Source organism: Platichthys flesus, chromosome 21, assembly GCF_949316205.1.
Source record: "Platichthys flesus chromosome 21, fPlaFle2.1, whole genome shotgun sequence".
Taxonomy (NCBI): Eukaryota; Metazoa; Chordata; class Actinopteri; order Pleuronectiformes; family Pleuronectidae; genus Platichthys; species Platichthys flesus.
Genome location: NC_084965.1, coordinates 12689948 through 12716512, shown reverse-complemented (window position 1 = coordinate 12716512; position 26565 = coordinate 12689948). Strand labels below are relative to the sequence as shown.

Here is a 26565-nt window from a genome sequence, read left to right as displayed (position 1 = left end):
TTTTATAATTTCCTTATTGTATTTGTCATTAACTAGGAAAGTGCTCTTTATTACTCTTTTACATATTGTAATTCTTCCTGGAGGTAACATTGTTCCCTCTTTCAATACACATATGTGCAGTGGCCCTGAGGATCCTAAACTGTACATAAAGATGGAGGGCACATCTTCAATTCCTTCCACTGTCCAGAAATTACCCCTAACCCGGAAACAATCTGTTAGAAAACTTTTTTTTAATGTGTACTGTTGACTTTTTCCTTTGGTCCATGTCCTACCCACTTATTTGGAAGGGGCGGGGTTTATAACATGTACTGCAGCCAGCCACCAGGGGGCGACTGAGACACTTTGGCTTGACTTTTGGGAAGCTGTGACGTTGTCCGTCTTTATTGGTCAAAACCTTTCACAACACAGATGTAAACAAAGTTTGTTTTTTGACATGTTGTTGTGTTAGGTCAAATGCTGTTGTGTTTTGACCTTCAGTGACACCATACCCATGCTTCCATTGCATGAACAGAATTCCCATGTCACTTAAAATGAGTCAGTTACAGAACTACAAAGTAAATTCCCCCATGATTACCTCACAGATATTAGGGATAGTCTCATTTGCCACTTAATGATGGAAGCTGAGGTTTTACGACTGAAGTTCTCTACCTCATTAAGCAGCTATTGCACTTTATAACAAGGGGAACGCAATCAATTCAAGTGATACAACGTTGTCCTATTGCTAGATGAAGTTTTGCCGTGGCAGTCTTTCAGTAAATATCGTCTCAGCAGAACCAGGCGACCACTTCAATATGCTTATTATTTCACTCCATCAACCTCAGAGGAGTGACATTTTGTCAAATCACTGGAAATGGAGTAAAATTAAAGTTCTTGTTGATCTCGTATCTCATCTTTGATAAATCGTTCGATTTTCTCATATATTACACAATATCAGGTTCATGATCTGATGCGTGGGTGAAGTCTGGTGTTGAGTAAAAAGTCAATGAGATTGTTTATGTCCAGGATTCAGTAGTATCAAGTTAACTGGAGATAACTAAAATAATATGAGAAGTACAATACTTCTTCCTTCAAATTAAAAGGGAACATTTTTCAATAGTAAACATGAAAGGGTATCAGCTGAGCTCATGTCGATTAGATATCCTCTATTTTGTCTTATAAAGTTTTCAGGTGCCATTTTAAATAATTGTAGGTCGATAAAAACTATATGGATGAATCAGGGACTTCTTATTTTCCACCAAAACTTGTTGCAGCTCTTTTATTTTGACAGCCACAGCCGGAAAAAATGTAGAGCCCATCCCTGCTGGTTTGACAGTGTCCTGCTTATGAAAGTCTGTGGGGAGGCAGGAAAGGGATGTAGACTTCAGGAGTCACATGGACTCCTCTTTAGAACCGGTGTCCAGTCGTTCTCCACCTCCGCTCCTCTTTCTGAAGACGCCCCAAGTTGTTGTCCTCCATCCTATTTTTCCACTTCATCTTTAAACTTATTTTGACTTTTCATCCCTCATTTCGGCTTTATAACTACTCCCCCCCCCCCCCCCTCCCCAGTGGACTTTCCCCTGCAGACACCGGCTCCTTGGCTTCACTTTCCCCCCACCAGCACCACCACCACCACCATCACCACCATGCTGCAGAATGAACACTTGCGCCGCTGAGACCTGTTGAGCGATGTGAGACTCGGAACGCCGCAGAAGGGGAATAGAAAAAGTTTTGCATCCACTTTACGCACGATGACCGAGGAGAGCCGGAGCGAGCACAGGGCTGAAAGCGGGAAGGACCTGGAGAAACAGCTGCGGTTGAGAGTGTGCGTCCTGAATGAACTTGTCAAGACCGAACGGGATTATGTCGGGACGCTCGAGTTTCTGTCGGTGAGTTATTCGAGTCGTTATAATCAGAGGTGGCGCACAATTGAGCAGAGCTTTACGCAGGAAAGTGAAATCTCAAAGCACACAAACAAACAAACAAAGATACACAAAACAGCCACCCTGCTTAGTATGCATGGTGCACCACGCTCTAGAGCGGTGGTCGATGCACGTTCAAACTCCACTCTCACTTACTTGCTCCCTGTATAACTCTCTGTCTGTGATGGATATATTAACTTTTCAGGATCCAAGTGTGAAATTGGAAGAGCAGCCACAAAGGCTCCGCTTTGGTTCCTGCACAGCAAGTGGGATGTTAAATCCACTTCTATCACAGGCTGTTACGGGCTGCATGGTGGCTTGTGTCTGGCAACAGCTGATCACACAGACATAGAAGCCATTTGGGGAACGGGATCAGTCACACGACGATAGACAAACCACAAATTACAAGAGAAATAATGTCACAGAGATTGTTGCTCCTTCAAATGACCCAAGCAACATGATTCTCGTCAGTTTGCAAAGGTCTTTAAATCTTGAAGTTAAAGGGAATTAGTCCCAGATTGTTGGAACTATCTCTGTCATCATCACAGAACAGCTAAGACACATAACAACACGACTAGAGGCCCCTCAGAAAACACATTTAAATCGACTAGATCAAGATTTTGGACTCTGCTCCCAATTCTTTCAAATTGCTTTATCTCACAATGTTAAAGATTTTCTGGATCTGCAATAAAATGTAATGGGTTCCTCTCTGACCCATACCGCATCCCTCCTCTAACTTTGTGGTAATTCGTCCGGTAGTTTTTGCGTAATCCTGCTAACTAAGAAAGACAAAAAGCATTACTTCTTTGGCAGAGGTGAAAAAAAAACCAGGAGAGAAACTTGCATAATGGCATCTGTCTCAGCTGCCTCTGTCCTTGTCACAGACAGGATTGTTACTTCTCCTGTGCAGTGTTACATTTATGACCAAACTCGCCACAAAGAATAGAAAGTATAGGAGGAGGCAGTTCGCCGCTGACATTGCAAACTTTTTTTGAGAGTAATAGTGAGGCCAGCCAAGGGAGGCACAGGTGGCCTCCGATTTAAAGCTCCGGAGCTGCCTCCTTAATGGTATTACGTCAAATAACGATGGCAGCTCTGGAAATCAGTCTGTTGAGAATGTCAGAAGTGAAAGGCCTTTGCAGTCAACACACGAGCATGTGATCTGGACCATGGGTCTGGACGGCCTAATGGCTTTCATCACATCTTCTCAGCATTTCCAGCTCCCTGCTGCTATGGGATGTCGGGTCGAAGGGGTAACTGTGTTGCATGTCATTAAAAAGCCCCCCCCCCCACACACACACACACACTGCCCAGATGTTCCCAATGGAGAGCGGCGAGTCCAGGGAGGGGATGGAGCTCTATCTGGCTTTTCTTAGAAGTGGCATCATTGAAGAAATAGTGTGGGCGATTAGATGAGGGAATGTCCTCTGTCCTGGTGGTGGTAGGGGGGTTTAGGGAATGCAGCCACCCCTCCTTTATCTCCCCCTGTGGTGCTGGAACTGGGATTCATTTCAGAAGTGGCTGACCCCCGTACAAGGCAACTCTGTTCTCATTGGGAATCTTGGGATGGGAGCCGAGATCTGACAGTGAAAGATAGACATGCTATTGTCGGCTTATTGCTGTGGAGGTGGATGATTAAAAAAAGCTGGAAAGTCAGAGGAAAAGACAAAGAGTCACTATTATCTACTGTCTTATCCTCTGAGAGGTCCGGGGGAGCATTGGGAAGATACCCAGGATGATCAAAGAGGGCCCTACTGGGGAGATGGGTCATATTGAAGACTTTCATCAGATCACACACAAACAACTCACTTTCCTCCCCCACTTCCTCTAATACTGAGCTAGAACCAGTAACAAACCTCGCAATATTCTGTGTGTCTAGAGGTCAGAGCCAGCCAGTCCCCCAACCCTCTGTGTGAGTCCCTGGTAGGTTATCCAGGCGATTCCCAGTACCAGCAGGAAGAGATGTAAACGGGATATTGCTGGAAGGCGAAAGGGAAAAGGGCAGTGGATCAAGCAGTGGATATTGCCAGGAGGGTGAAGGGTGGCTAGAAGGGGGGCTCTGGGTCTCCACTAGTGCCTGGGCTCGGTGCCTTCTCTTGTAAACCATATTTCCTGGAGGAGGAATTCCTCCGAGGTTAGGAAATGCAGGGGAACAATGAGGCTCCGCTCAGAAGCCGAAGTTGAACCGCGGAGCAGAGATTGCTGCTGCTGATCTGTGGGACCCAGAACACAATGCACCTCGCACATACTTTACTATTAAGGTAGTGGAAAAACAACACAGAGAGCGAGGATGATTAGGAGCAATTTGTCCCAGGACAGACAGAGCGTATTGTGTGGCCTTAGCAAACCTCTCGTGGGAAAAATGTGCAGATTGCATCTTGGAGGTGTCCTTACTGGGAAGTCTAAATTTGACTTTTCTCTGGGTTCAACGAGTCACCTTTTGCACAACATGTTCTCAGTGTCCACAGTAGACTGATAGTGATAGGCAGGCTCCAGGGAAGTTGTGTGAAATATTTCAGGACAATCTTACGTAATAAACAATTATGGCCGGGGAAAGTGGGCGGCCTTGGACACTGGTGTTTATCTTGGACGGCCGCGAGCCAATAAAATGACAGTCACTCTTAGAAAAGACTCATTGAAAAGAGCAACCCAAGACACAATGTAAACAGTGGCTCTAATGAGCTCTTTGCATTTCGGCAGGTCATTTTTTAGTCCTGCTGTCAAATGGAATACTTTGCCATTGTTCACCGTTGATACAGAAACACTGGAAGCCATTTGCTTGGACGATAAGCACTTGGGAGAGAGGATGCAAGAACGGAACAATGGAGGAAACCTTTCATGTCCCGGTTCTGGAGCGAGATCTGAGCCCCAAGTTTAACTTAATATATTCCAAATAAAGCTTTGCAGTGCATTAAGTGGTCCCTCAGCTGCCGCCTTCCTCTCCCCAACAAAAGCCTGTTGAACTATGAGGCAACCACTGACTGTAATGTTTAAAACATTTTGAATCCCTTTGCATAAATTGTAATTAAAGAAAAATGTGTGTTGAGACGTTGTACGAGCAGAGATTTTCTCATTCTCTGGAAAAAGGATTTGATTATTAAGGCATTCAAGAATCCTGTATATTGTATCTGCAGTTTTAAATACAGCTGCAGATGATGCTATTCGTCATACTGCCTCCAGGGGCTTAATGTGGAAAAAGTTTGTTGTTCAATAAACATATTGGTGGTCACCTAAAGTCAGTAAGAGTGGCTGCAGGAAGTGGGAAATGAAGCCTAATGAAGAAAGCAGCTGCTAGGAAGGAGCAGTTACTTGTTCTTAGAAACCCAGGAGCTCAAGTGAACCCTGTGTGTGTGTGGGTGTGTTTGTGTTTGTGTGTGTGTGCGTGTTCGTGTGAGTGTGTGTGGTTGCCTGCACGAAATAGGCTCCACATCTTTCTTACTCTCCCTCCACGGATTTGGATTTGTTCTCTGCTTGGGCGTTCATGTAGGACCAAGATGTTTTCTGTTTTCCTTGTAACATATGACCAGTCAGCAGTCCTGGATGAGTTCAGCTTTGGGGTGGGGGTGGGGTGTGTGTGTGTGTGTGGGGGGGCGCAGCCATGATATGGTTCATATCCTCTGGATAGACAACACAGGTGATGACCCCAAAGGTCACAACCTCTTGTTCCGACCCCTTTCCTGTCCGACTGTTAACCTGCAGACTCTGTGTCTCAACGTCTACGTCCCTCCTGAGCTCTGATGGAAACAACAACAGAAAGATGCCAATGTTCTGTGTGTCCTGATTGGATGAAACACACAAACAACAATGTAGAAACTGTCACCAACACCATTGTTAATTATATAAGATCAACTGAATAAACAAATAAAGGTTAAGCAGGGTACTCGAGGCGTCGCTCTCCTTAGCAACATTTTGCAGCTCCTCCTCAGGGACCCTGAGGAAAAGCAGGCCAGACTGGATCTATAATTCAAAATGGCAATTTTTTTTTTAATTTTCAGAGGACCACTAAGGATCCGAAGTGAATGTGCAGGAGCCGGTTTCTCTCCTCAGGCTGTGAAGTTTTATTTTTATGACCTAATTTTTTTAGTCATTAATTTTTATAACTTTTATTTTTTTGTGATTAGCATAGCGGGAATAATTCTGTAATTTCATTTTATGAGCTTGTGTTGCATAATGATAATTAAACTGAATGTTGAATCTCAAAAGACATTTCAGATGCTGCTGTTTCTGCCCTAGTTGCTCTCCTCCTCCCGTTTTTTTATACTTCTTTTATGTCTTTATTTGGAGTTGATGATCATCCATCATACTGTTATTTGTCCCACACCCGCCTCTCTTCTCGTGTACTAGGGCTGCTCGATTATGGAAAAAATCATAATCACAATTATTTTGGACAATATCCAAATCACGATTATTTAAACGATTATTAATATGTGCCCTTATTCTGAATTCTATGCTTTATTTTTGTAATCACTTCCGGTTTCGGTAAACACCAATGACGGTTGCGTGTCTTATTCCTCCGTGAAACCAGGATATAGGTGCCCGGTTATTCAAACCCTTAATGATGGAAACCCTAACACTCTATGTCCGACTGACCGGCGCGGAGAAATGCGGATCCGGTCTGACCGGTCTGATCATTAATAGGTACACAATAACAAAATATCCTGTACCTTTTCAAATAACTCAAATATCTTTAGCTGCCTTTCTGTTGCTGTCGTTGTTCACCACCATTTCCCAGAGGAGAGTGTTGTCTGCATGTTCCAGCCATTATTTTAGATGTTGTGTTGACGAGAAGTGTATTTTTCCACTTTCCTTTCTACATGAAAGTTTAATATGATCCCATCAGGCTTAAAATATGTGTTTCCTCATCAGAGAGCAGAATCCTCAGCAATAACTTCTCACAGACGCCAAGTTAAATTCAGACATGCCAGGACTTAGTCTTATTCCAGGTACACAGAAAAACATGTGGCTGCTCTGTGGACGTGAAGCAGAAGAAAGAAACACAAGCAAACGGAGAGGGATGTGACATGTTTTTCCTCTTGACTCTTTTTAATTGGATTGGGTCAGTCCCTCCTCTCTGAGAATACAGGCGGTTTTTCTTCTGCCTGTCCCCAGTGAGAGGCCCCTGAACTGATGAAGTGGCTCACTTGCATTTCAATTTCACACCACCTCCACAGCGCAAGGGGATTGAATTTTATGGCGTCTTTGAAAGGATGCAACTGTCACCTCTTGCATAGCCTGTGATTTATCATATGCATTCCTGAGAGGTGTAAATGCATTGGACAAGACACTCATCTTATTTCGGTGGCATTTTTCTGCAAGTAGAAGCATTGTGTGACATTTGTGTGCACGAACCATTTTTAGCAACTTGTCTATTTGCGGGATTGGTCTTTTTAGCCAGGCTGAAGATAAACAACGCTGTGGATTAGCCTAGCGACATCCCTCTCCTGAAGAGATTTTTTTTGGAGCTGTCGTTTTTTGCTGATAATAGTTTATCCATTCATATTCATCAAGCAAGATTTGGCAGTTTCCTAGATGCCCCAAATGCGATTTACGATTGGAAACATACAATACCATTCATTCCTGCTTAATGGCAAGTAATCAAATTATTTGAGACTTTGAATATTGTAATACTCAGTGAGATATGTGATAGTGAAAGTAATGCAGATTGATTTTAAAAGGTACTTTCTCATGTTTTTGACCCTTGTTCTGACTTGGCAGTGATCTTCAGCCCAATATGGTGCTGGCAAAAATGCATTCAGAAAGCCAAATGTCTGCTGAGTCGGTCGAGTTTGAACAATTTAAGCTTTTTGCTTAACATGGGGAATGAAATCAGGAGGTCTGTCAAAGGTATCAAAATCTGTGTAAAACTGTCGCATCATGGTTTTCTGTTGAATTAAGTGCCTGATCATTGGCTGAGAGCGGCACAGTGATGCAGTGGTTAGCACTGTTGCCTGTCTGCCTTCCTTCCAAAGTCATTGGGGATTAGATTGATTGGAGATTGGAGAAATGTTCTGTAGGTGTAAATGTGAGAATGAATGGTTGTTTGTCTCAGCTCCCATGTAGCCCTCAAAGGATAAGCAGTGTAGATAATGGATGGATTCATCCTGGGCTTAGATCTGTGCAACAAGTGGAAACTCCAGGAAGTCCGCTACACAATACCCTGTAAAGTCAAATGCTCATTAGGGAGCTTTAGAGGTTCTGGTCCTGGGGTTTCCCCCAAGTCTTTGAGCCAAGGTAGTTTAACCAGCTGCTGGCTGTGGCTTCATATTAACTAGCAATCTACCAGTTAGTCTGTATTTTTCTGCTCCTGCTTTAGAAGTTTAGTCTTCGTGGGGGAATCCATTTGACTTTTCATTTAGTCCAGTCTCATCTCATCTATAACAACATTGATTATAACAGTCTGGTTACAGGCCTGTTGTACACCTTCTCTCTGTCAGAGTAATGTTCCTCATGCTGCAGGGGTCTTACTCTGGAGAGGGTTCTTTTGCTTTTGTCTCAGAAGCCATTTCTCAAGCAGGATTTCCTTCCTTCCTGGCCCTCCCCATCTGTACATTGTGCTGCATGCTTCCTGCTCCACACACACAAACACACACACACACACACACACACACACGCATGTTTGACTACATTTGCGATAGGGATTACATGACCCCTGCATTGGCCTGTTCAGCAGCTCAGGAGGCAGAGGTGGTGCTGTCCCTGTCTCTCGGCCCAGAGGAGAAGGCGGCCTTTGATTTAGCCGTTGCCAGCTGCCGGGTCACGTGGTGGATTTACGTGAGACAACTAGAAAAGTGGCGGGGCTCTGAGAGACACTTATCAGGATGTTCATGCGGTGTGAAGGGGTCATCATCACAAGGGGGCCCCTGTTTTTACTGGCATGGTCTTTGGCAGGGCACACGCACGCACGCACACACACACACACGCACACACGCACACACAAACACACTGGCAAGGTTGGTTAAGCACTCTCAATCCTGCCTTAATAGCCATTAAGGGATGACAATATTAAAAGACAACAATATGTTTGTAAACCAATTAAATATTTGCATGTTCCCTATTAAACCAATTAAGGTAATTGCATTTAAAAATCAAATTACTAGCCATTTCATTTCCTATCATGACGTATCCCACAAACTGTGCTGCAGTCACGAGAATTTCTGATCTTTTATGAAGTGTCCCACTCGGAATGTCTAGACTAGTCTGCATGTTTCCTCTGTGGTTCAAAATCACACTTTCCATGTCATTCATGTCTCTGTCCGTCCTTTTCCTGGGCTCGATGTCCATAAACATCCAGAGCTCGCTCGGCCAGACCCGATGGGAAATTCCACTTCGCTCCCAATTATTTCATTAAGCTCTTGAATAGGACTTGCCAAAGACGCTCTGAGATAGACAAGTGTCTCTTTGTCTCTGTGCAGACATCCTTTCTGTCGGTCTCTCTTTCTTGTGTGCGCGTGTGTCCTTGCGCATAACACATGTTTTTTTTGTCCAATGTTAATCTGATTAGAGCAGCTTTAAAGTCCATAAAGTAACAGTTTTTCGCAGCCTCCTGCTCTGTCAATTCACCGACAAAAAGAAGTCCTGAGGAGCACAACACTGGCAGGAACGGGTGTTTGTGCAAGTGGGCACACTCTCAACATTGGTTGCTCGGGGATTGCGAGCAGAGGAGAATCTGGCAGGGAGTGTAGCTGTCATATTCTCCATACTCCACTGTGTCCTGCTCTGTCATGTGTAAGAGAGGCTGACGCTGCAGGTTTCCCTTTTTTCTTGCCAGTCGTGCTGAAACGGATGGCGGTGGGACAATTTGGAAGTCTGAAGCGGTAATGAAATGTGCTGTCTGGGGGTTGTGACAGTCACGCTACAGACCGGGAGACAGACGATCCTGCTCTGTCATCTAGGAGATCAATACACGGTGCTGCCATGTGGCTCTGATGTGAATCAGCGGGTGATGGTTTGCTCCGCCGCGCGTGGAAATAGGGGAAGCATGCCGAGCTTGGTCTCCGAGGACCAACACTTATCCCCCGGAGGCTCGTCTTCTCTCTGTTTTACAATTCCACGAGTCAAAAGATATTCCTGGTATGCTGGAGATGCCATTAACCGTGCCACGATGGGTGAAATTGAGCAGACATGGAGTCTGTCTGAAAAACGGTTAAACGGACATGACCGCAAGCATAATTTTACACTCACTCCAACGTCAACTCACCAGGAGCCAGGCACAGACATTGGCCACAGACATATTCATTAGATAAATTGCTTCTTTCCAGCTGTTTTGGAATCGCCTTGGGTATCAGGGTCAGTGAAAGAATAACACCAAAGGGAAGAGCTTCTCTTTTCCCTTCATGCAAATAGTGAATTATTGTTCAAAATGTTTTCATACAAGCTCGATTTGTCCCTGGGTTTTTTGTCTTTTCCCAAAACAATAAGCTATCCAATTAAAAATCCCCAAACTCTCTGTTGTCTTGAAAGAAGCGTCTTAATCCACAGTTTTTTATTTATTCCGGTGCTCATGCAGACGGCCGACAGCGAACAAGTGCTCCTGAAACAAATGGACCTTTGTTCGCTGGAAGATCCTGTGAAATGAATACTCACTATGTACCCCGTTGCTAATTAAAACCAGAGACCCTGCACTGAGCTGTGCAGATGAGCCTTAATAACCACTCCAGAGATAGGCATATTAACCTTCCCCACTGTATTTATAGTGACTGGTTTCATCGCCAGTGGGAGAGACGCGGACCATCGTGGGGAAGAACTCTAGTGAGATAAGAAGCGTGCAGGATGACTTCTGGAGGTGTCACGAGGACCCGCTTAGGAGACGGAGGGAGTATAGTTATAAAGAGAGAAAAGCTACAAAGAGTCTTTCTCTCTTTTCGGATGTTCCCCAGTGTGCGCTCAGCATCAGAGTCGGACTGTTTGTCTCTGGTCGGTACTTGTTGGGGGAAAGTTCAGTTCTTTGCTTACCAGGAATCCACTGTGTGTGTGTCTCTGTGTGTCGCATGTGGGATGTTTTGTATGGGAGACCTCTGCAATTTTGAATTCCAGTGAGAAAGTAGTTCCACTGTGGAGGAAGTACGGTAAAGGCACCATATCCTCCCTACAGAGTTGCCATGTTAAGAAGGCCAAACAAGCCCCCCCCCCCCCCCCCCCCCTCTACTTTTCCCTCTGTACTTCCTCTGCTCCTATGCTGTCTGTCTTTTTTTCTTTCTGTCCCCTTCACTCTCTCATTTTCAAATCCAGGGACTCAGGTTGTTTTCGAGAGCTTGCCCGAGGCTGCCGAGCTGCCGGCCCACCTGTTACCTGTGGTCCTTTGACTTGCTTTACTTGTCACTCTGTCTCCCCGGAGGAGGAATATGACAAAGAAACAGAGAAGTGTTACATTAATGAGCAAATCCTCACAGTCTGGTGATTCACTCTGGTGGGCTTTGTCATTTGAGGAACTTGCCTGTTTGTGTCTCCATCTCCGACGCTGAATGGACTTCGTTTTCCCATTTTGTTTTTGCTAACGAGATGAGATTCGAGCACAGACGCTGGATTAAAAATAGAATGGGATACCTGCACTTATGTGGTGTGATAGCCCCATGCATTTACATTTTTATTGGAACAGTATGATAAAAAGTAGAAAACATAGTGTTTCTCTCTAAATATGAATCCAGAGCAGATTAGTGGACAAAAGAAGCAGCTTGTCCAATAGAGTTTGGGAAAGGCCTCGACATTAGGACGAGGGCCAATGAGCTTTTTTCAGTTGTGAGCAACAGATCCTGCACTGCAGCCAATGCAGTTGAGCTTTGGTAACTGAATAAGTTCCAGAAAAGTAAGCTGATGAATCTGTTATTGCTTTTAAACTGCTTTTAAATCCTTGCAATTTCAGAGAGAACAGGGTGTTCTCCAGTTGAATGGTTGAATCTACTGGGACCAAAAATTGCTGTTATGCATGTAAAACATTAAACTGACCCTGTGGTCCTACCCACTCCTCCTTGAATGCTCAAGCAGATGTTTGAAGATGTTGCATGGAAGCAGCTGGATGAATTTAATTTAATTTGTCTTAAAATGTTGCGTTTTCAAACTAATAAACGACATGCATTTTGTCCCCCTTGCACTTTCTTCCTTTACTTCTCTACTCACTTCACAGTCACTGTACCGTCTCTTTGTCACGACCACTTGCTCTTGCTTGGCAATTATTCTGTACACACACTTTATTATGAAGCCCAAAAATGTCCATCATTGTCCTTCTGTTATATCACTGGTCGCTGCCTCAGGAAGCGAGCCCCCTCTGTTTTGTTGCCAAACTATCTCTGGTGTGGTTCATCTGTTTCATTGACAGAGATAAACATATACAGGGGGAGGGGCTAGCCTTGCTCTGTATCTTTCCAATGTGGCGGAGAGAACCGGTGGTGGTGGTGGTGGTGGGGGGGGGGCAACGCTGCATAATATCTATTCACAGAGTTTCCTGACCTAGGTTTGGCACGCCGCACACTCAGTCGGCATGGAAACAGCCCTCTAGTTGGTCTCAATGCCCCTGTGCCTCTCGTTTTACTTTACTTCACTATGAGGCTAAAATCCCAAGGACAAGGGTGTGATTTCAACTTTCCTACTCCTGAACATATTACAGCAAAAGTTACTGAGCGATCTGTCACTTGAGATTGAACCAGATGAGTTATTGTAACTTCCATGGGTCTTCTACGTCGGCATGGTTGTGAGGCAAGACATCCACTTGAGGCCAGTGCAGGTTTGAATGAGTCTAACTACAAAAAACAGACAGTTTTGATAATGTACCTCTTAAGAGACAAAAGTGGCTGTGTTCTAAAACGACAGAGGTCCAACTTACCAACTTGCAAGATCTCTCCCCAAAAAGTTTGGCCAGGGTTGAAATGTCCTCCTCGTGTCCTATGGTCGTCTCACTTGAACGAGTGGCTGCAATTCCCCTCTTCTTGACTTGCCATGCAGAAATAAGGTTTAAGTTGGTGATGGTTTGTATGGTTTGACCTGAAGGTCTGCTGACTCAACCTGGTTTGAGTTTCAGGAAACATTGGGCTCTTATCACATGTTTTTCTTCTTTATTAATTCTGAACATGATTACATCAGGCAGCACAGACACAGTTTCCACAAGAACTTCCTTGAAGCCCACAGCTTGTGAGCGTGTGTTGATTAATGGCAGGTAGGGCCACATGCAGTGATTGGCCCAATCTATTCATCACACCCATCTGCTCTGTGGAATAATGAAAAACTTAATGGGGTTTTAATGTGTAGTCCCCCCCCCCCCGAGCCGTCAGAGTGACAATCTAGGTGATTGTAGATGGGCCTCAGGAAACAGAATGAGTTTTGAATGATGTGGATCCATGATTAAGACAATGTCTGTGTGTACAGTAAGTAACAAGGAATAAAAACAGCATCTGCCTAATTTCTTTGCAGAAAGCGGCTGCTCACATGCTTTAAATGAGTGACGTGTGCCTTTCTGTGTCTTAACTATTGGAAAAACTGTAGAAAATCCCTGTTCTCTTCAAACTTTTCTTAATCCTCTCTTATCATTTTTGAAGTATCATGGAAATATGGCACCAATAAAAAGCCTTATTTTTTATTAATAAATTCACACAGGGAGACGAATGAATTTATTTTGTTTGGCATTTTCTGTCAGGTTGAACACGTCTGTCCATCTCTGTTACCAGATAATGTGACATGGCTTTAGAATGCAGTGAGGTCTGCTTGTGAATCAGTGGAGACTGGTGCCCAGAAAGCACATCCCATGCCCGGGGAACAAAATGTGTCCCTCTGGAATTCAGTTGGTCGTGTATTAGGACGGAGACAGCAGCCCTGGTGAAAGCTCGGGTAATTGTTTGAAATCGACTCTAAACAAAAGCAGATCCAAATGCAGTATACGGCTGGACTGCAATGGTCAATGTCCACGGCTTTCCTCCCTTCATCTATTTGCCTCTCTTCTGCTCTATGCTTGTTCTCCTTTATAATTTCCCCTGACATCATCTTACAAAATCACTGCGGTAAAGACGTCGACTCTGCTTTGATTTCGACTTATTCACATGCATATCACTCAGGTCGACAGTTAGAAGTGACAGAACATCTGACTTATTTGAGCTGTTTTTCCACTCGGACAATGTCTGCAGAATCAAGTCTGAGCCTTGTCCCGAGTCGGCCCTTTTACACATGCAGCATGCATCCGGAGATTGTCCATGTGAGACGTGTTGGACATGTTCAGTTTGGATGAGGTGAGGGGCAGCGCCTCCTCGGTAGAGCGTGCAGGAGACATGACAGAAATGAAATCAACAAGCTCACTCGTTCAGGGTGAATCTTCTGGACAACTTCCTGCTTCTACAGGTTTCAAACACAGTTCAAATTTGTACGAGGGACCTGACAAACGGAGGCCGGTCCAGCCCAAAATCCGTCTGAAGTCAGTCTAAAACACAAAATGCTTTTAGTGTGAAACTGCTGTAAAGAAACATGCTTTGGATGCAGTTTATTCGAATTTTCTACTTTTGATTCTTATATTGTTTTGATCACTTCAGATAGGGAGAACCTCCGACATATTCAGGGGAGGGGTGTCGCCTGGGTAGCGCTTGCAGGAGGCGGGACATGATATATAATTCTGTTCGGGGAGGCCACAGTCATATAGAAGGTTTGTGCAACTTCTCTCCCGGCAACTTGTTTGAGAATTTTGGCCTCTGCTTTTATGGCTGTCGAATTTCATTGTTTTTCCAAGTTGAAATCTTTGTTGGCGTTTGCCTTTGTTCTACATGCAGAGATGAATCTGCCTTCAGGTAAACGAGCTGTGCGACAGCGCAGACAGACTCTGTCCGAACCTGGAAATGCTTTTATAGTCCCAGTCAACCATGATACTGCGACTGTGTCCATGAATCCATTCACACAGTCAGTCAGTAAACTTCCCATTCACTGTCTGTGGAGCTGTTCCAGGGTTAGTCTCTTAACAAACATCAACAAGGCAGACTTGGCCGGACATGTCGTCTCCACAATGCAAATCTGACCCGTCCACAATGCTAGGGATAACACCGGGGCCAAACTGTCTCAGTAGAAGTTTTTGGACTTGTTGTGTGGCCGAGTCTGTTCTCTGTGTGGTGTACTTACCTCAAAACTACATGAAAGAATGGTTTGAGTTTTACACCCTCACTTCTGTGTGACAAAACCAGTAGACTGTCTTATCTTTTAGGCGATAACACAATCTAATATCTCTATCAAATCAGACTCAGAGTCCCTGCACTCCATTTCACTGTGTGGTTTCTCTAATGCTTCTTATTCCTGATAAGCATCTGCAGCGTGGCTGCTTATATTTTTTGCAGCAGAGCCCCCTAAGCTACAGAGATGCAGGCTAATTAGCGCCCTTCCAGATTTAGAGATAATTTCCTGTTGGATTAACTCTTTATTATTGAAACTGAAGTGATAGACTCCCTAATGAGCCCATGTTGGATGTCACACATCGATGAAAGGAAGCAGGAGTTTTGATGCAAATTAGCGCTACTCCTGCTCAGCTACGCTCCTTTACAGTAAGCGCTGTCAGGCCTTTGTGAGGGCCTGTCCAAGTCTGCTCCGTGTTTGTACATATTAGAATTGCTAATCAGAGCGCTAATGCTCGTGAGTGGCAGAGTTGCGAGGCAAGGCAGCTACAGAATGGTAATCAGCGTGGAGTTGGCCTACAACAAAGAGGCCGATTATTTAACCCCCGCTCCCCCCCCCCTCCAAACCGCAAACCCAGGTTCAGGCATTCACTTCCACACTTCCTTTTGAAGTGCTGCTTGACGTCAATACAATTTGATTAAGATGATTTCGGTAATTTCGTTCACGTCGTGTTGTTTTGCCTAGAATGTTAGCAGAGCATTGGATGCGTAATTTTCCCAGAAATTGAGAATTAACCACTGATTTAGCCCCACTACCTTTCCATCTGTTCACAGTTAATCAAATAAAACATTCCGAGTCACAACCACTCACTTAGGTTCTCGTGTCAGAGGATAATTCTGAGCTTGTCTGCTCATTAGAGAAAACTGTTTACAGGCTTCGCGGTTGTGTTATTCCAGCCCGCTCAGGTCAGGCTGCACTGGGCAACAGATGGCATTATGGCCCTCAGCGGGGCAGTAAACGATGCCCACGGCCCATGGGGTCAACTGCAAAGACAGATGCAACTTCTCACTGCACTAACTGTGACACTGACACTGTGACACTCAGTCAGCTCCATCACGTCGGGGTCATGTGTTTCAGGCAACTGCTGTTTTGCAACTTTGCTGCACCGTGAAATGAGTCTTTGTGCCGCTGTAGTGTTGTTCTGTGAAAGAATCTGTAGTGCCTCACTGCTGTCTCTTTGCCTATTATGTTGTCTGTCATGTTGCACTGGTTTTGTGAGAGGATCCGTGAGCGATTGGTGAGAGACCACAGAATCGACGACGGGCCAATTAAGTCAGAAATTGAAATTTAACAGCCCCGCTGCCTTTTCTGAAAACCACCATTTTATACCTCACTTTTCTTTCATTTAGATAATTTACCTTCATTCTCATGCATTTGAAAGTGTTTTTTTTGTTTTATTATAATAAAGTCTAAGTGCACACTTTATTTGACCTGGATATCCTTGAAAATGAAATAAGATGAGCTGTGTGACATGGAGAAATGAAAGCAGATGCCAATAAGGCGACATAACACAAGTGTGTTTTTGTTATGCCAATGACATTTTCTTTCTAGATTAACTGCAGATTCGACAGCAATATGAACAATGGGGACTGTGCTGTTGTTTAATGTCAAGTATGTCGACGCTACACTTCTGAGCTTTGGAATTTAATTATCCATGTACTTTATATTTTATGAATGATTTGATTTTCAAGCCTTGCTTTGGATTTCATCAGACGTTCCCCCCGAGGTGCATCACACACATCAATCAAAATCATAGTTCGATGCTGCCACTTTGTTTTCCCCCGAGCTTCATGCTGAAGATGGATCCCTGTCTTATGCCAAATTGTATCCACGCTTTGCATTCGCATTAAACATAAAGATTCTTGTCTGGTACCTGTTGATGGATGCCTTCTTTAAAAGCTCTCCCCTCAGGCAGACTTCAGAAAATAACTAATCCCTCCTTAGTCACATTTCTACGAATGCATTTGAGAGGCATCCTCTTAATTTGCTCAGAAAGTGCCCCGAAGCTTTAAATGAGTTGTCGAGGGCTTGTGCGGTGAAGCAGCCTGGGAATCAGCATCGTCAGGGACTGAGGAAAGTAAGAGCACTTCCCATCCATCTCAATTTGCACGCTGCTGGCCTATCCAACTCGTCTCCAGCCACTTAACATCCCCTTTGAAATACCATGCGCTGCAATTATTCTTTTTTTTTTCCATCCAGTGAAAATATAGTGTTTCAGATAGATATAAGGTGTCCATTGTGATGGTTGCTAATTTGCTGTGGCAGCAGCTGCACGCAAAGCCTCAAAGGCAGTGTTCTACTTTGCCTGTCGAAGGTACAAGCGATCGGTGGCTCAAGCGTAATTTGATCCTGGGGCCTGTTCAGAATTTTAAACTGTTGCTTTCCTTCTCTTCCCCTCCTTCAGGTGTTTCTACATCGTCTCAACCAGTACGCGGCCACCAAAATCGACAAGAACATCACAGAGGAAACGGTTAAGGTGAGGTTCAATCTGTGAGGTGTGTGACTGCATATTTAAGATATGGAAAATCTTCAAATGCGTTTGACTTTTCTTCTGCACAAACCATTGTTTTTGTATAGTAACCTGATCCATGTAACGGCCGGAAATTGCAATGGAGGCTAATTAGAGTGTTTCCCATGTGAGCACCCATTGGGGTTCGCTTTCACCCTAAAATAGTGAAGTTCTGAATGGAAGAAGGAGTAGTGGGCGACGCAGGAAGCAGCTGTAAATATAATCTATTTATAAAGGATTCTGGCTGGAGGATAAGAAAGGATGCTCTCTCACAGTGGGAGGCAGTTTGCTTATTCCGGGAAGGTAAACACACATTCAGTGGATATTTACTGCATCTCCCGTGTTTTGGGAGATGTCTATTCGTGCTATGTTGTGTTTGGGAACATGCTGTACGGAGAGGCTTTGAGAAAACTGGGGTCATTGAGCAGCAACAGGCTAAAACAGCTGAATGACATTCAGGCCTCCAGAGTGGAAATGCATTGATCCCCGTTTCACCAGATTTGATTTGCTGTTCTTTGTATTACTTAGGATTATTTTTGGCCTCACAAACCCATAAAAGACTGCTGGTTTTCATGCTTGGATTTTATTTCACGAGCTTCCATGCAGTGTCAGCACATTGTTTTCCCCCCTCCTTAATACCCACCACATAAGTGGCATGAAAGGGGACAGAAGTCAACACCACATGAAGGCAAAGTCACCATCGAACAGATCCTAAAAATGTGTTCCTATTTTTAGCGTCTCTGTTAAAATCCCCAATAATGTCGGAAATCCAAAATATCAAAGACACAAGAGGCCGACATGCCCTTTACAAAGAAACCTCAGTCTTTATTGCGAGCGCCACTGACCACAATAAAGCAGCAAAAGCCATAGAATCAATTCGGGCAATCTAAGGAACTGCAATGGAGGAAAAAAGAGTGTTTACAAATATACAAAAAACCCTACTGTGTATACTTATTTGTAATCGTGGAAGTTTATTTTATTTTCTCTCTTCCAGGTTTTATTCTCCAACATCGAGGAGATCCTGGCCGTTCACAAAGACTTCTTGTCAATGGTGGAGGAGCTGCTGCAGCCGGACCCTCATGCTCACCATGAAATCGGACGCTGCTTCTTGCACTTTGTAAGGGACGCATGCTTCTGTGCAAACGCCTTCACTTACTGTTTCCATGTCTTGCAAGCTGACATTCACCCCCCCCCCTTCTTTTTATTATCATGTCACCACTGATGCCTGCTCCTTTAAGCTGCTTTCAGACATGCACTAAACTCCGGATGTGCCTCAGTCGTTACCCTGGACATTGTCAGGACTTTTCCCTCCAAGACCCCCTGGTAAAAACCCTGTGAGAATACAGCAGGATAATGTCTATAGAATTCTCAGCGAGCGAGTAGATGTCAACTTAGACATACACGTCATGTCCGGCCTCCTGCATGCTCTACCCCGGCGCCAAACCTCGCCTGAACGCTCCAGAGATTTTTCCCTGTTGCTTTGAGTGTGTCTGACTAAAACAATCTCCTGCTGAGTAATTCATAAGACAAAAATTATATCTTGCCTGAAATTGTCTGAAGATTTTCAAGAGTTCACGTCTGAAAACAGGAGCCTGTAATCTAAGGAGATTCCCTCCTTCTTTACTGTTAGAGCTCAAATCCTGATACGCCTCCGTGTGCTCCTGTAAATAATAGGATAACCCACATGTTATCAATTGATCTCTCTGGATTACCCAAGATGAGGCAGAGCACATGTGTGATATGCTTGATAGGGCTCTGATATACTGTTCCCTCCTGCTATATATCACATTTCTTTGATACAGAGCCCGGGGGCACACTGGCATATAATAGGTTTCAAAGTCTAATAAATCTTACTATTTTCCTGGTCGGCTTTTGGTGGCTTCTCTTTCTCAGGCTGCTGCTGATACAGGTGAATGAAAGCTGATTCAAAAGCACAGATAGTACAGTGGGGCTTTGATGAGATGACCTAATTGAGAAAATGGATCATAATTTGGAGCATAACTAAAAACCCATGACTCACAACCAGTAGTCAGTCATGAGGGTTCATGTGAAAACTTAGAGATAATACTTGTCTTTCTTTCCTCTTTCTCTCTCTGCTTTCTTTCTGTTTATCTGCAGCTTTTTTCTTAAAGTTTCCTTTCTCCGTGTTGATGTACTTAAAATGTTCCAAGATTGCATTACACAATCCCGCTTTACTACAGAAACACAAATTTGTGAAAGCTAAGCCAACTGGACTGTGGTCCACTCCGACTTAAGACTCCACTCCTCCCTGTTGGACAACAGAAAAAAACGAACTCCCTCCGACAAAGAAATCTTCTTCATAAATCGATTTCCCTAGAAAACGTGATTCAAGAAGAAAATAATACTGCACAGTCGGTCATATTGTGTTTTTATACGTACTCCTGCTCGTTGTTATGGTCATTATACCTCTCCACCTCGCCAGCTTCGTCTTCTGAGGCAGAGCTCGGCGGCTGAAGACCATGGTGACTTTGAAGTGAGTGATTTAGAGGACGTGTGGCCGGCTCCTGCGGCTGCCTCTTAAACACAAAGGAAGATGGATGTCAAGAAAAATGCTTTAGTGCAAAGTTGTTGGTCATATGACTGCAAGGCAGATGATAGGATACAATGGTAGCCCCCCCATACCAAATATACATTATTTATTTCATGATGGAGAGTAGAGTATGGAGAAGAATATAAACTGGCTGTGAATCCTATAATTCTTATACATTGCCTTGTCCAAGACAATTCATTCCTCTCTTTTTCCAGTTTTTTCTTCTTTTTGACTTTGTCACCCTCTTTCTCTTGCTTCCCATCTGTCAAAAATAATACCAGAATGATCATTTTCTGTCTGTCTCTCTCTGGCTCTTTGCAGAAGAGCCGTTTCCAGATTTACGACGAATACTGCGGGAACCACGAGAAGGCTCAGAGACTGCTGCTGGAGCTCAATAAGATCAGGAGTGTCCGCACGTGCTTACTGGTGAGAGGCGTCTGTAAATGTCCACATAATGTACAAGTTGTAACACATATTCAGTCACCTATATTCTGCAAAGGAGTAGATACAGTCTCAAAAAAGTTCAGTATTTAAATCCACGGTAAAATAATAGTTTAAAGATATCGAGCATGTACACATTTAGTTTAGTTTATTTGTTACAATGATGATTTTGAATTGCCGTTGGTTGATTATATCTAGGCTCAGATTACAGGAATTTATGGCCTAGAATTTATGGTAGAAATCTGGTCGGGAGATGTTCGATGTTCAATCTTTAACCTTCCAAACAGCCCGCAGAACCATCAGGGCCCCTGATAATTATCAAACACATTTCATACTCAGGTGCTAACATGCTAACAAGCGGAATTTAGTTGTTTGCCAATATGCTGTGCTATTACAAACTGTGCTAAATAACCATCAGATGTAGCATCAACTAAGAGTCAAACCTTGTCTTGCTAATATGCTAACATTAGCTAACTAGCATTCCTAGAGACGATCGAGCCAAATCCTCAAATGTAGCATTAACGAAGCGTCCGACCTCGGTTTAACAAAGTGACCCAGCTGACCTATGTGGTTATGAGGTCAGCGGCTAATATCCATTCTCACCTCCCTCTCACCTGAAATGAAGAGGTGGTGCCGGATTACACTGTTAACAACAAACCCGGGTTTAACAGCGGTCACTGGGTCAGGGGTTTAGTGGAGGTTAGCGGATATCCCCACCCTGGTCATCACGGGGCCTGGGAGGTGACCTGAGGAGTATTAGCCCATAGCTGAGTGCAGGTCGGAGAGTAACGCGACACCGATAGAGCCCTGATGAAAGGTTAGGTCACTGAAAGGCCGCGGCTATAAAGACCCCATTAAATCAAAGTCAATTAATACCTCCCCCCCTCCATCTTCCTAAATTAAAGGCACACACCGACAGTAAATCAGACATGGAGATCGCGTGGCCGCTCTTCTCTGATCGCGTGTATAGTATGTGGACATGAGTGTGTTTCATTTCTCACTCCATTAAATGCAGTCCAAAGGTCAGGTGCCTCACACCAGAACCAGTCAATCAATACAAGTCTGTGGTCGTGCTCTGGTTTTGCTGGGTTTATAACTCTGCTGTAGATCTCCATTTCAAAGCGCTCTGTTTTTATGGAAGGCCTAAAACATGCGGGGCGACGGGGTGCAGCGATGCCAGAGGGTGATGCTCCCGGGGAAAGGAGCGAGAAGGACTAGAATTACAATCTGTCAACAATGAAAAGTGAAAAAAAAAAAGATTGAATAGAGGACAGGCGAGGAGCTGTGACTAACAAGAAAAATGTTGAGAGTGTTCTTGACCTCCCCTTGTGCACACACAAACACACACACGCACACACAGTTTAGAGAGCCAGCAGTGGGGATGTGGTCATCTTTTGTTCTCGCAACATGATGCTCCCCTGTGGCAGTGAAAGTGTCTCTGAGTGTCGGGACAGGAAGAGGGAGTCCGCCCACATATCAGGCAGAGTCACATCAGCTGTCAGACACACTGGAACACGGAGTACACGGCTGTACACTGTCCAGCTGCCGTGCGTGGCTCACACTGTGTTTGTATGTCTGAGGGAAAGAGGCGGTGTGTTTTCACGAGGGGAATTCTCTAGCCCAGTTTCCATCACTCATGATCCCACTTAAGCTGGGCTCAGGCTACAGGAGTTTTAAAGACCAAATCGGGGTTGCAAAGCCAAAAATATTCATTTAGATTACTGCTCTAGATGCAGTGATGCACCATCACATGATTGTCATGTGATCTCATGAAGCAGATCGAAACTGGCGTGGAGCGACAACTTCCTCCAGTGTTAATAAACAAAAGCAGAAGACTAAACAAGTGGAGGGGAAAATGATCCGAAAGACGCAGTGAGCGCTGGTAGTCTGTTCTTCTTCTGTCACTTATAATTTGACAACGGTAGCACGCTAGCCTCAGAATGTTCAACGTTGGTTGGAAGCACCCTCAGCTGCTCCAGCCTTTCTGTAGCTCCCGTTGGAACTTCTACAGGTGCACCATAGAGAGCATCCTGACTGGCTGCATCACCGCCTGGTATGGCAGCTGCTCCGCCCTGAACCGTAAGGCTTTACAGAGGGTGGTGAAGGCTGCCCAGCACATCACCAGGACAGCGCTACCATCCATAGAGGACCTCTACACCCAGCGGTGCAGGAAGAAGAGCAGCCGGATTATTAAAGACCCCTTTCACCCCAGCCATAAACATTTTTGCCTGCTGCCATCTGGCCGACGGTACCGCAGCATCCGGGCCCGCACCACAAGGCTCAGAGACAGTTTCATCCCCCAGGCCATAAGACTTTTAAACTCCTCTCCGTGACATATCGCATATTTGCACTTTTGTTGTTTTATTTTCTCCTCAGCTATATATATCTAAATATCATATATATATTTAGATATATATACTTTATTTTCTATTTTAAATTTTGATATTCTATTTTATTCAATTTTTTTTATATTTCTATTTTATTTTATTGTATAGGTTGTAATTACTTGAGCATTGTTAGAAGAGAGCCTGAGACGCAATCATTTCACTGCCAGCGAGTGCTTAATGTTATTATTGTGCATTTGACAATAAAAATCTTGAATCTCGAATCTTGAATTGGCTTTTGTGGTCGCATCCCGATTTTAAATCCTGAATATGTTTGATAACCACCAGAAGCCCTGATGGTTCTGTGGGCTGTTTGGATGATTGAAAATTGGCTCTATAACCCATCAAACCACCAAATAATCCAGGCTGAACACAGAGTGTTGGTTTTCTCTACAATAAGCATGGACGCCTCACAGCCTCTAGCATCAGTCTTGTTAAACCTCCTCTCCTCTTCTCTTCTGCAGAACTGCATGTTGCTCGGAGGCCGAAAAAACACAGAGGTGCCGCTGGAGGGTTACCTGGTAGCTCCCATTCAGAGGATCTGCAAGTACCCATTGCTTCTCAGAGTGAGTATGGTCCATGCGTCATGGAGTCACCCCGCCCTTGTGCCAGCTCTGTAGGTCACCCCCTACCCCCTTTTTTTTCATCCACCACCGCCTAGTCATTAGTCAGGGCTGTCCCTTCCCATTCACATCAACCTCTCCCTCGCTAATGAAACACTAGTCTCATATTCGGACACTTCCCTGCTTCAGTTCCCCGGCGCAACCACATCATAGAAATAACACAAGACCTCTCATCACCTCCTCTGCCCAGCTGCGTGTTCAGACGTTTTGACTGGGCCCATTCATACCTGCACTCTGCGTGTTATTTTTTCCGTTTTGCAATTTCCATTTCCTGACGTGAAACGCGAGCGAAACGAAACGCGCTTTCAAAGGCTCGTTGGAGTCATTGATCCGGAGCCGTCCCGTGTCATTCATCTTGTTATGACCTATTAATTCACCCAAGTGTTCTCCAAACAGCCAAGAGTGCAGGAACAGAGATGTAATAATAATAAGGGGGGTAATCCGATGCGCTGCCATTTGAAGTCTTGCAGCTGTCGGGGCATCCTTCTCTCCACGCGATGACAAAGATTACCATCAGTGGCTGAGGATATATCCAGAGCAGCATAAATCAGCCCTCTAGAAACGGACATGCTGAAGCTCTGTTTAGACTAGAGATGCAGAGATTGCCATTGCTTTTTTTTCTTTTCCCACTGCGGCTGGCTGTAGTCGAAGTTTCACTCACTCCACTCAGGAACTGGTAATAGAACGTGGAGTGAACAGAAAACCAAATTCAATTTTCTGCAATGCTTTTCATACTGTGCAAATTACAATTAGCGAGAGATTTGCCACATATTTGAGTTCATTCAGGGTCATTTCTGTCTGCACATATATGTGGTTTCTTTTTACATACGCAGGAGCTGCTAAAGAGGACTCCCAAGAAGCACAACGACTACGCCCTGGTGCAGGAGTCTCTGCATGTGATGAAGGCCGTGTGCTCCAGCATAAACGAGGCCAAGAGACAGATGGAGAAGCTGGAGATTCTGGAGGAATGGCAGTCACACATCGAGGGTTGGGAGGTGAGCCTCGACAAAACTGCACACAGTGTCCTATTGTTTAATTCGCCCCCAATACGTTTGCCCTAAGTAGCTGTGTTGACTCTGTGTCGTATTGTCAGGTCTTTCTGCTCCCTTTAACTCAAACAGCTGTGCTAACCCCCCGCCAAAGCTCCAAGTCATGACTTATTTAAAGCCACTTAGCCCTATGCCAGCAATTCTAGAAGAATTCCAAGTGGCGTGACTTTTGTAGCCTTTTAAGCCTTCACGTTCGCTGCGGGAACAATGACTTGTATTCACAATGACCAAATACTCTCCGCCTGGATGAGCCTGCCGTTAAAGCAGTTATGCTTTGAGGTGACTGATCCAATCATCGTCAGGTAGGCCGCACTCCTCAGCCTGGGAAAGTTGCCTTATAAATGAGTTTTTCTTCCTGCATTCTAGGACGTCTTTAATAAGGGGTCATAAGGCCCAGTGCTGATTGGGAAGAGAAAACAGTGGTGGTAATTTTGAAGAAGGATGAGATGCTTGTGTAATTGACCCGGCTCCAGGCAAAGAGGGCCAACTGGCTTCCTGGACGCATGCAGACATAGAGATGCTGCGTTTGTTGATACAGCTTCTGACTAAGGTGTAGGAAGTAACAGATTGTTTTTACTGAGGCTTTCGATCCTGATGTGAGTGAGACAGGATTCAGCGGAGCCTGATTTGACTTCGTCACATGTGTCCGAAGTAATTTTTTCTGAATGTGTTGCTTTTGGATCACTGTCAACATTACAATGTTGTTCTAGTATTACCAGAACATTTATCTAGCTTTTGGTACGTTCTTTTCATCTTTCAGAGTAAAACATACTGTAGAAAGATAAATATTTAGCCAATGTTTATGAAAAAGGACATCTTGAAAGCATTAATATACTATAGACAGGAAGAAAACAGACAGGTAATTAGGAATTTATGTAAAGTCAGGGTTTCACATATCAAATGCAAGTGGTAATCTCATTATTTCTGCCTTTTAGTTAAAAAAATAAACACTGCAGCCTTTTCATATGTACACACATGCATACAAACACACGCATCTAAGAACAAGGTGATTAGGCTGAGGCTTAGTGTTGGGTGGGGTGACACATCTTGTACTCGACATGATCCTGGCGGCAGCCACTCTGCGGTTTCTCCTCATTACTTTTATTAATTGTACACATTAGCTCATTCTGGAGCAGGACCCTGTAACTGCTGCACGCCAGACTCTGCAGCCATACATGAGATGGAGCTGAGAGGGAGACAAGGGAAAGTATATTGGGGGAAAAAGGCGAGTGAGCTGAGTGACGGTTGCATCGTGCATTTCTGTGTGGGTGTGTTTTGAGGAACGACTGCAGAATGAGGAGGATTGTGAGAACTGCTGTTTTTTCCATTCCTGCTCCTCCGCCCGGGCTGATTGCTTGTTAGCACTGACCTGGTCCACAGCTGGCTGCCCGCGGGGCCTCCTGGCAGGTTCACCTCGCGTGGGAGAGACAGGGCGATGGCCCGTCGTGGTCACCATGGTCGATGGCTGCCAGCATTTGTCAGGGCGGTGATTGCCAGTTTAGGTTAGTGTTGGAAGTGTCTGTGTTATGTCACTGCTCACCGAGCAAGTTAGTTTTAGACCAGAGGTTAGTCGTTTTCAGTTGTGGTTCACTTCACACTCGTGAAGTTTAATTGTCTTGTTTAACTCAACTTGGTTATTTTCACATCTACTTAAGGTTGTCGAGATTTGAACTTTTTTACTGAACTTTTCCTCAACTAATGGCCTTTCCTGTTTAATCATTTTCCAATTTTTCATCCTCTACCAGAGTTGTAAGTTCTGCCTATAAAAATAGAGGGTTGAAATTTAGAGATGACTGAGTGTTTAAAGTGTTGCCTAAGTTTTAAAATGAATACACCCTGTGTGGAGCTTTGGCTTGGATCAGAGTTGATGTGAAGAGTGATAGAAAACTTCTGCAGAAACACAGAAACATTTAATAAAGAGGCAGGGAAAGAAGTACAAGTTTGTCTTGCACACGTATGAAGCACAAAGGGAAAGAATT

General features: G+C 44.4%; 1 protein-coding gene across 2 annotated transcripts in view; it reads left to right on the top strand.

The window, feature by feature from the left end:
* The first annotated feature begins 1387 nt into the window (after positions 1 to 1387).
* Positions 1388 to 26565, top strand: part of prex2 (phosphatidylinositol-3,4,5-trisphosphate-dependent Rac exchange factor 2) — an 85862-nt gene continuing 60684 nt past the window's right edge. The window contains exons 1-6 of one of the 2 annotated variants that reach the window (XM_062379579.1): positions 1388 to 1865; positions 17434 to 17505; positions 18533 to 18655; positions 20411 to 20515; positions 23379 to 23480; positions 24371 to 24532. In XM_062379579.1, coding sequence (XP_062235563.1) covers positions 1728 to 1865; positions 17434 to 17505; positions 18533 to 18655; positions 20411 to 20515; positions 23379 to 23480; positions 24371 to 24532 — 702 coding nt within the window. In that variant the 5' untranslated portion in view covers positions 1388 to 1727. The remainder of the gene's footprint in view (positions 1866 to 17433; positions 17506 to 18532; positions 18656 to 20410; positions 20516 to 23378; positions 23481 to 24370; positions 24533 to 26565) is intronic. The other variant, XM_062379580.1, reaches the window with a different exon arrangement.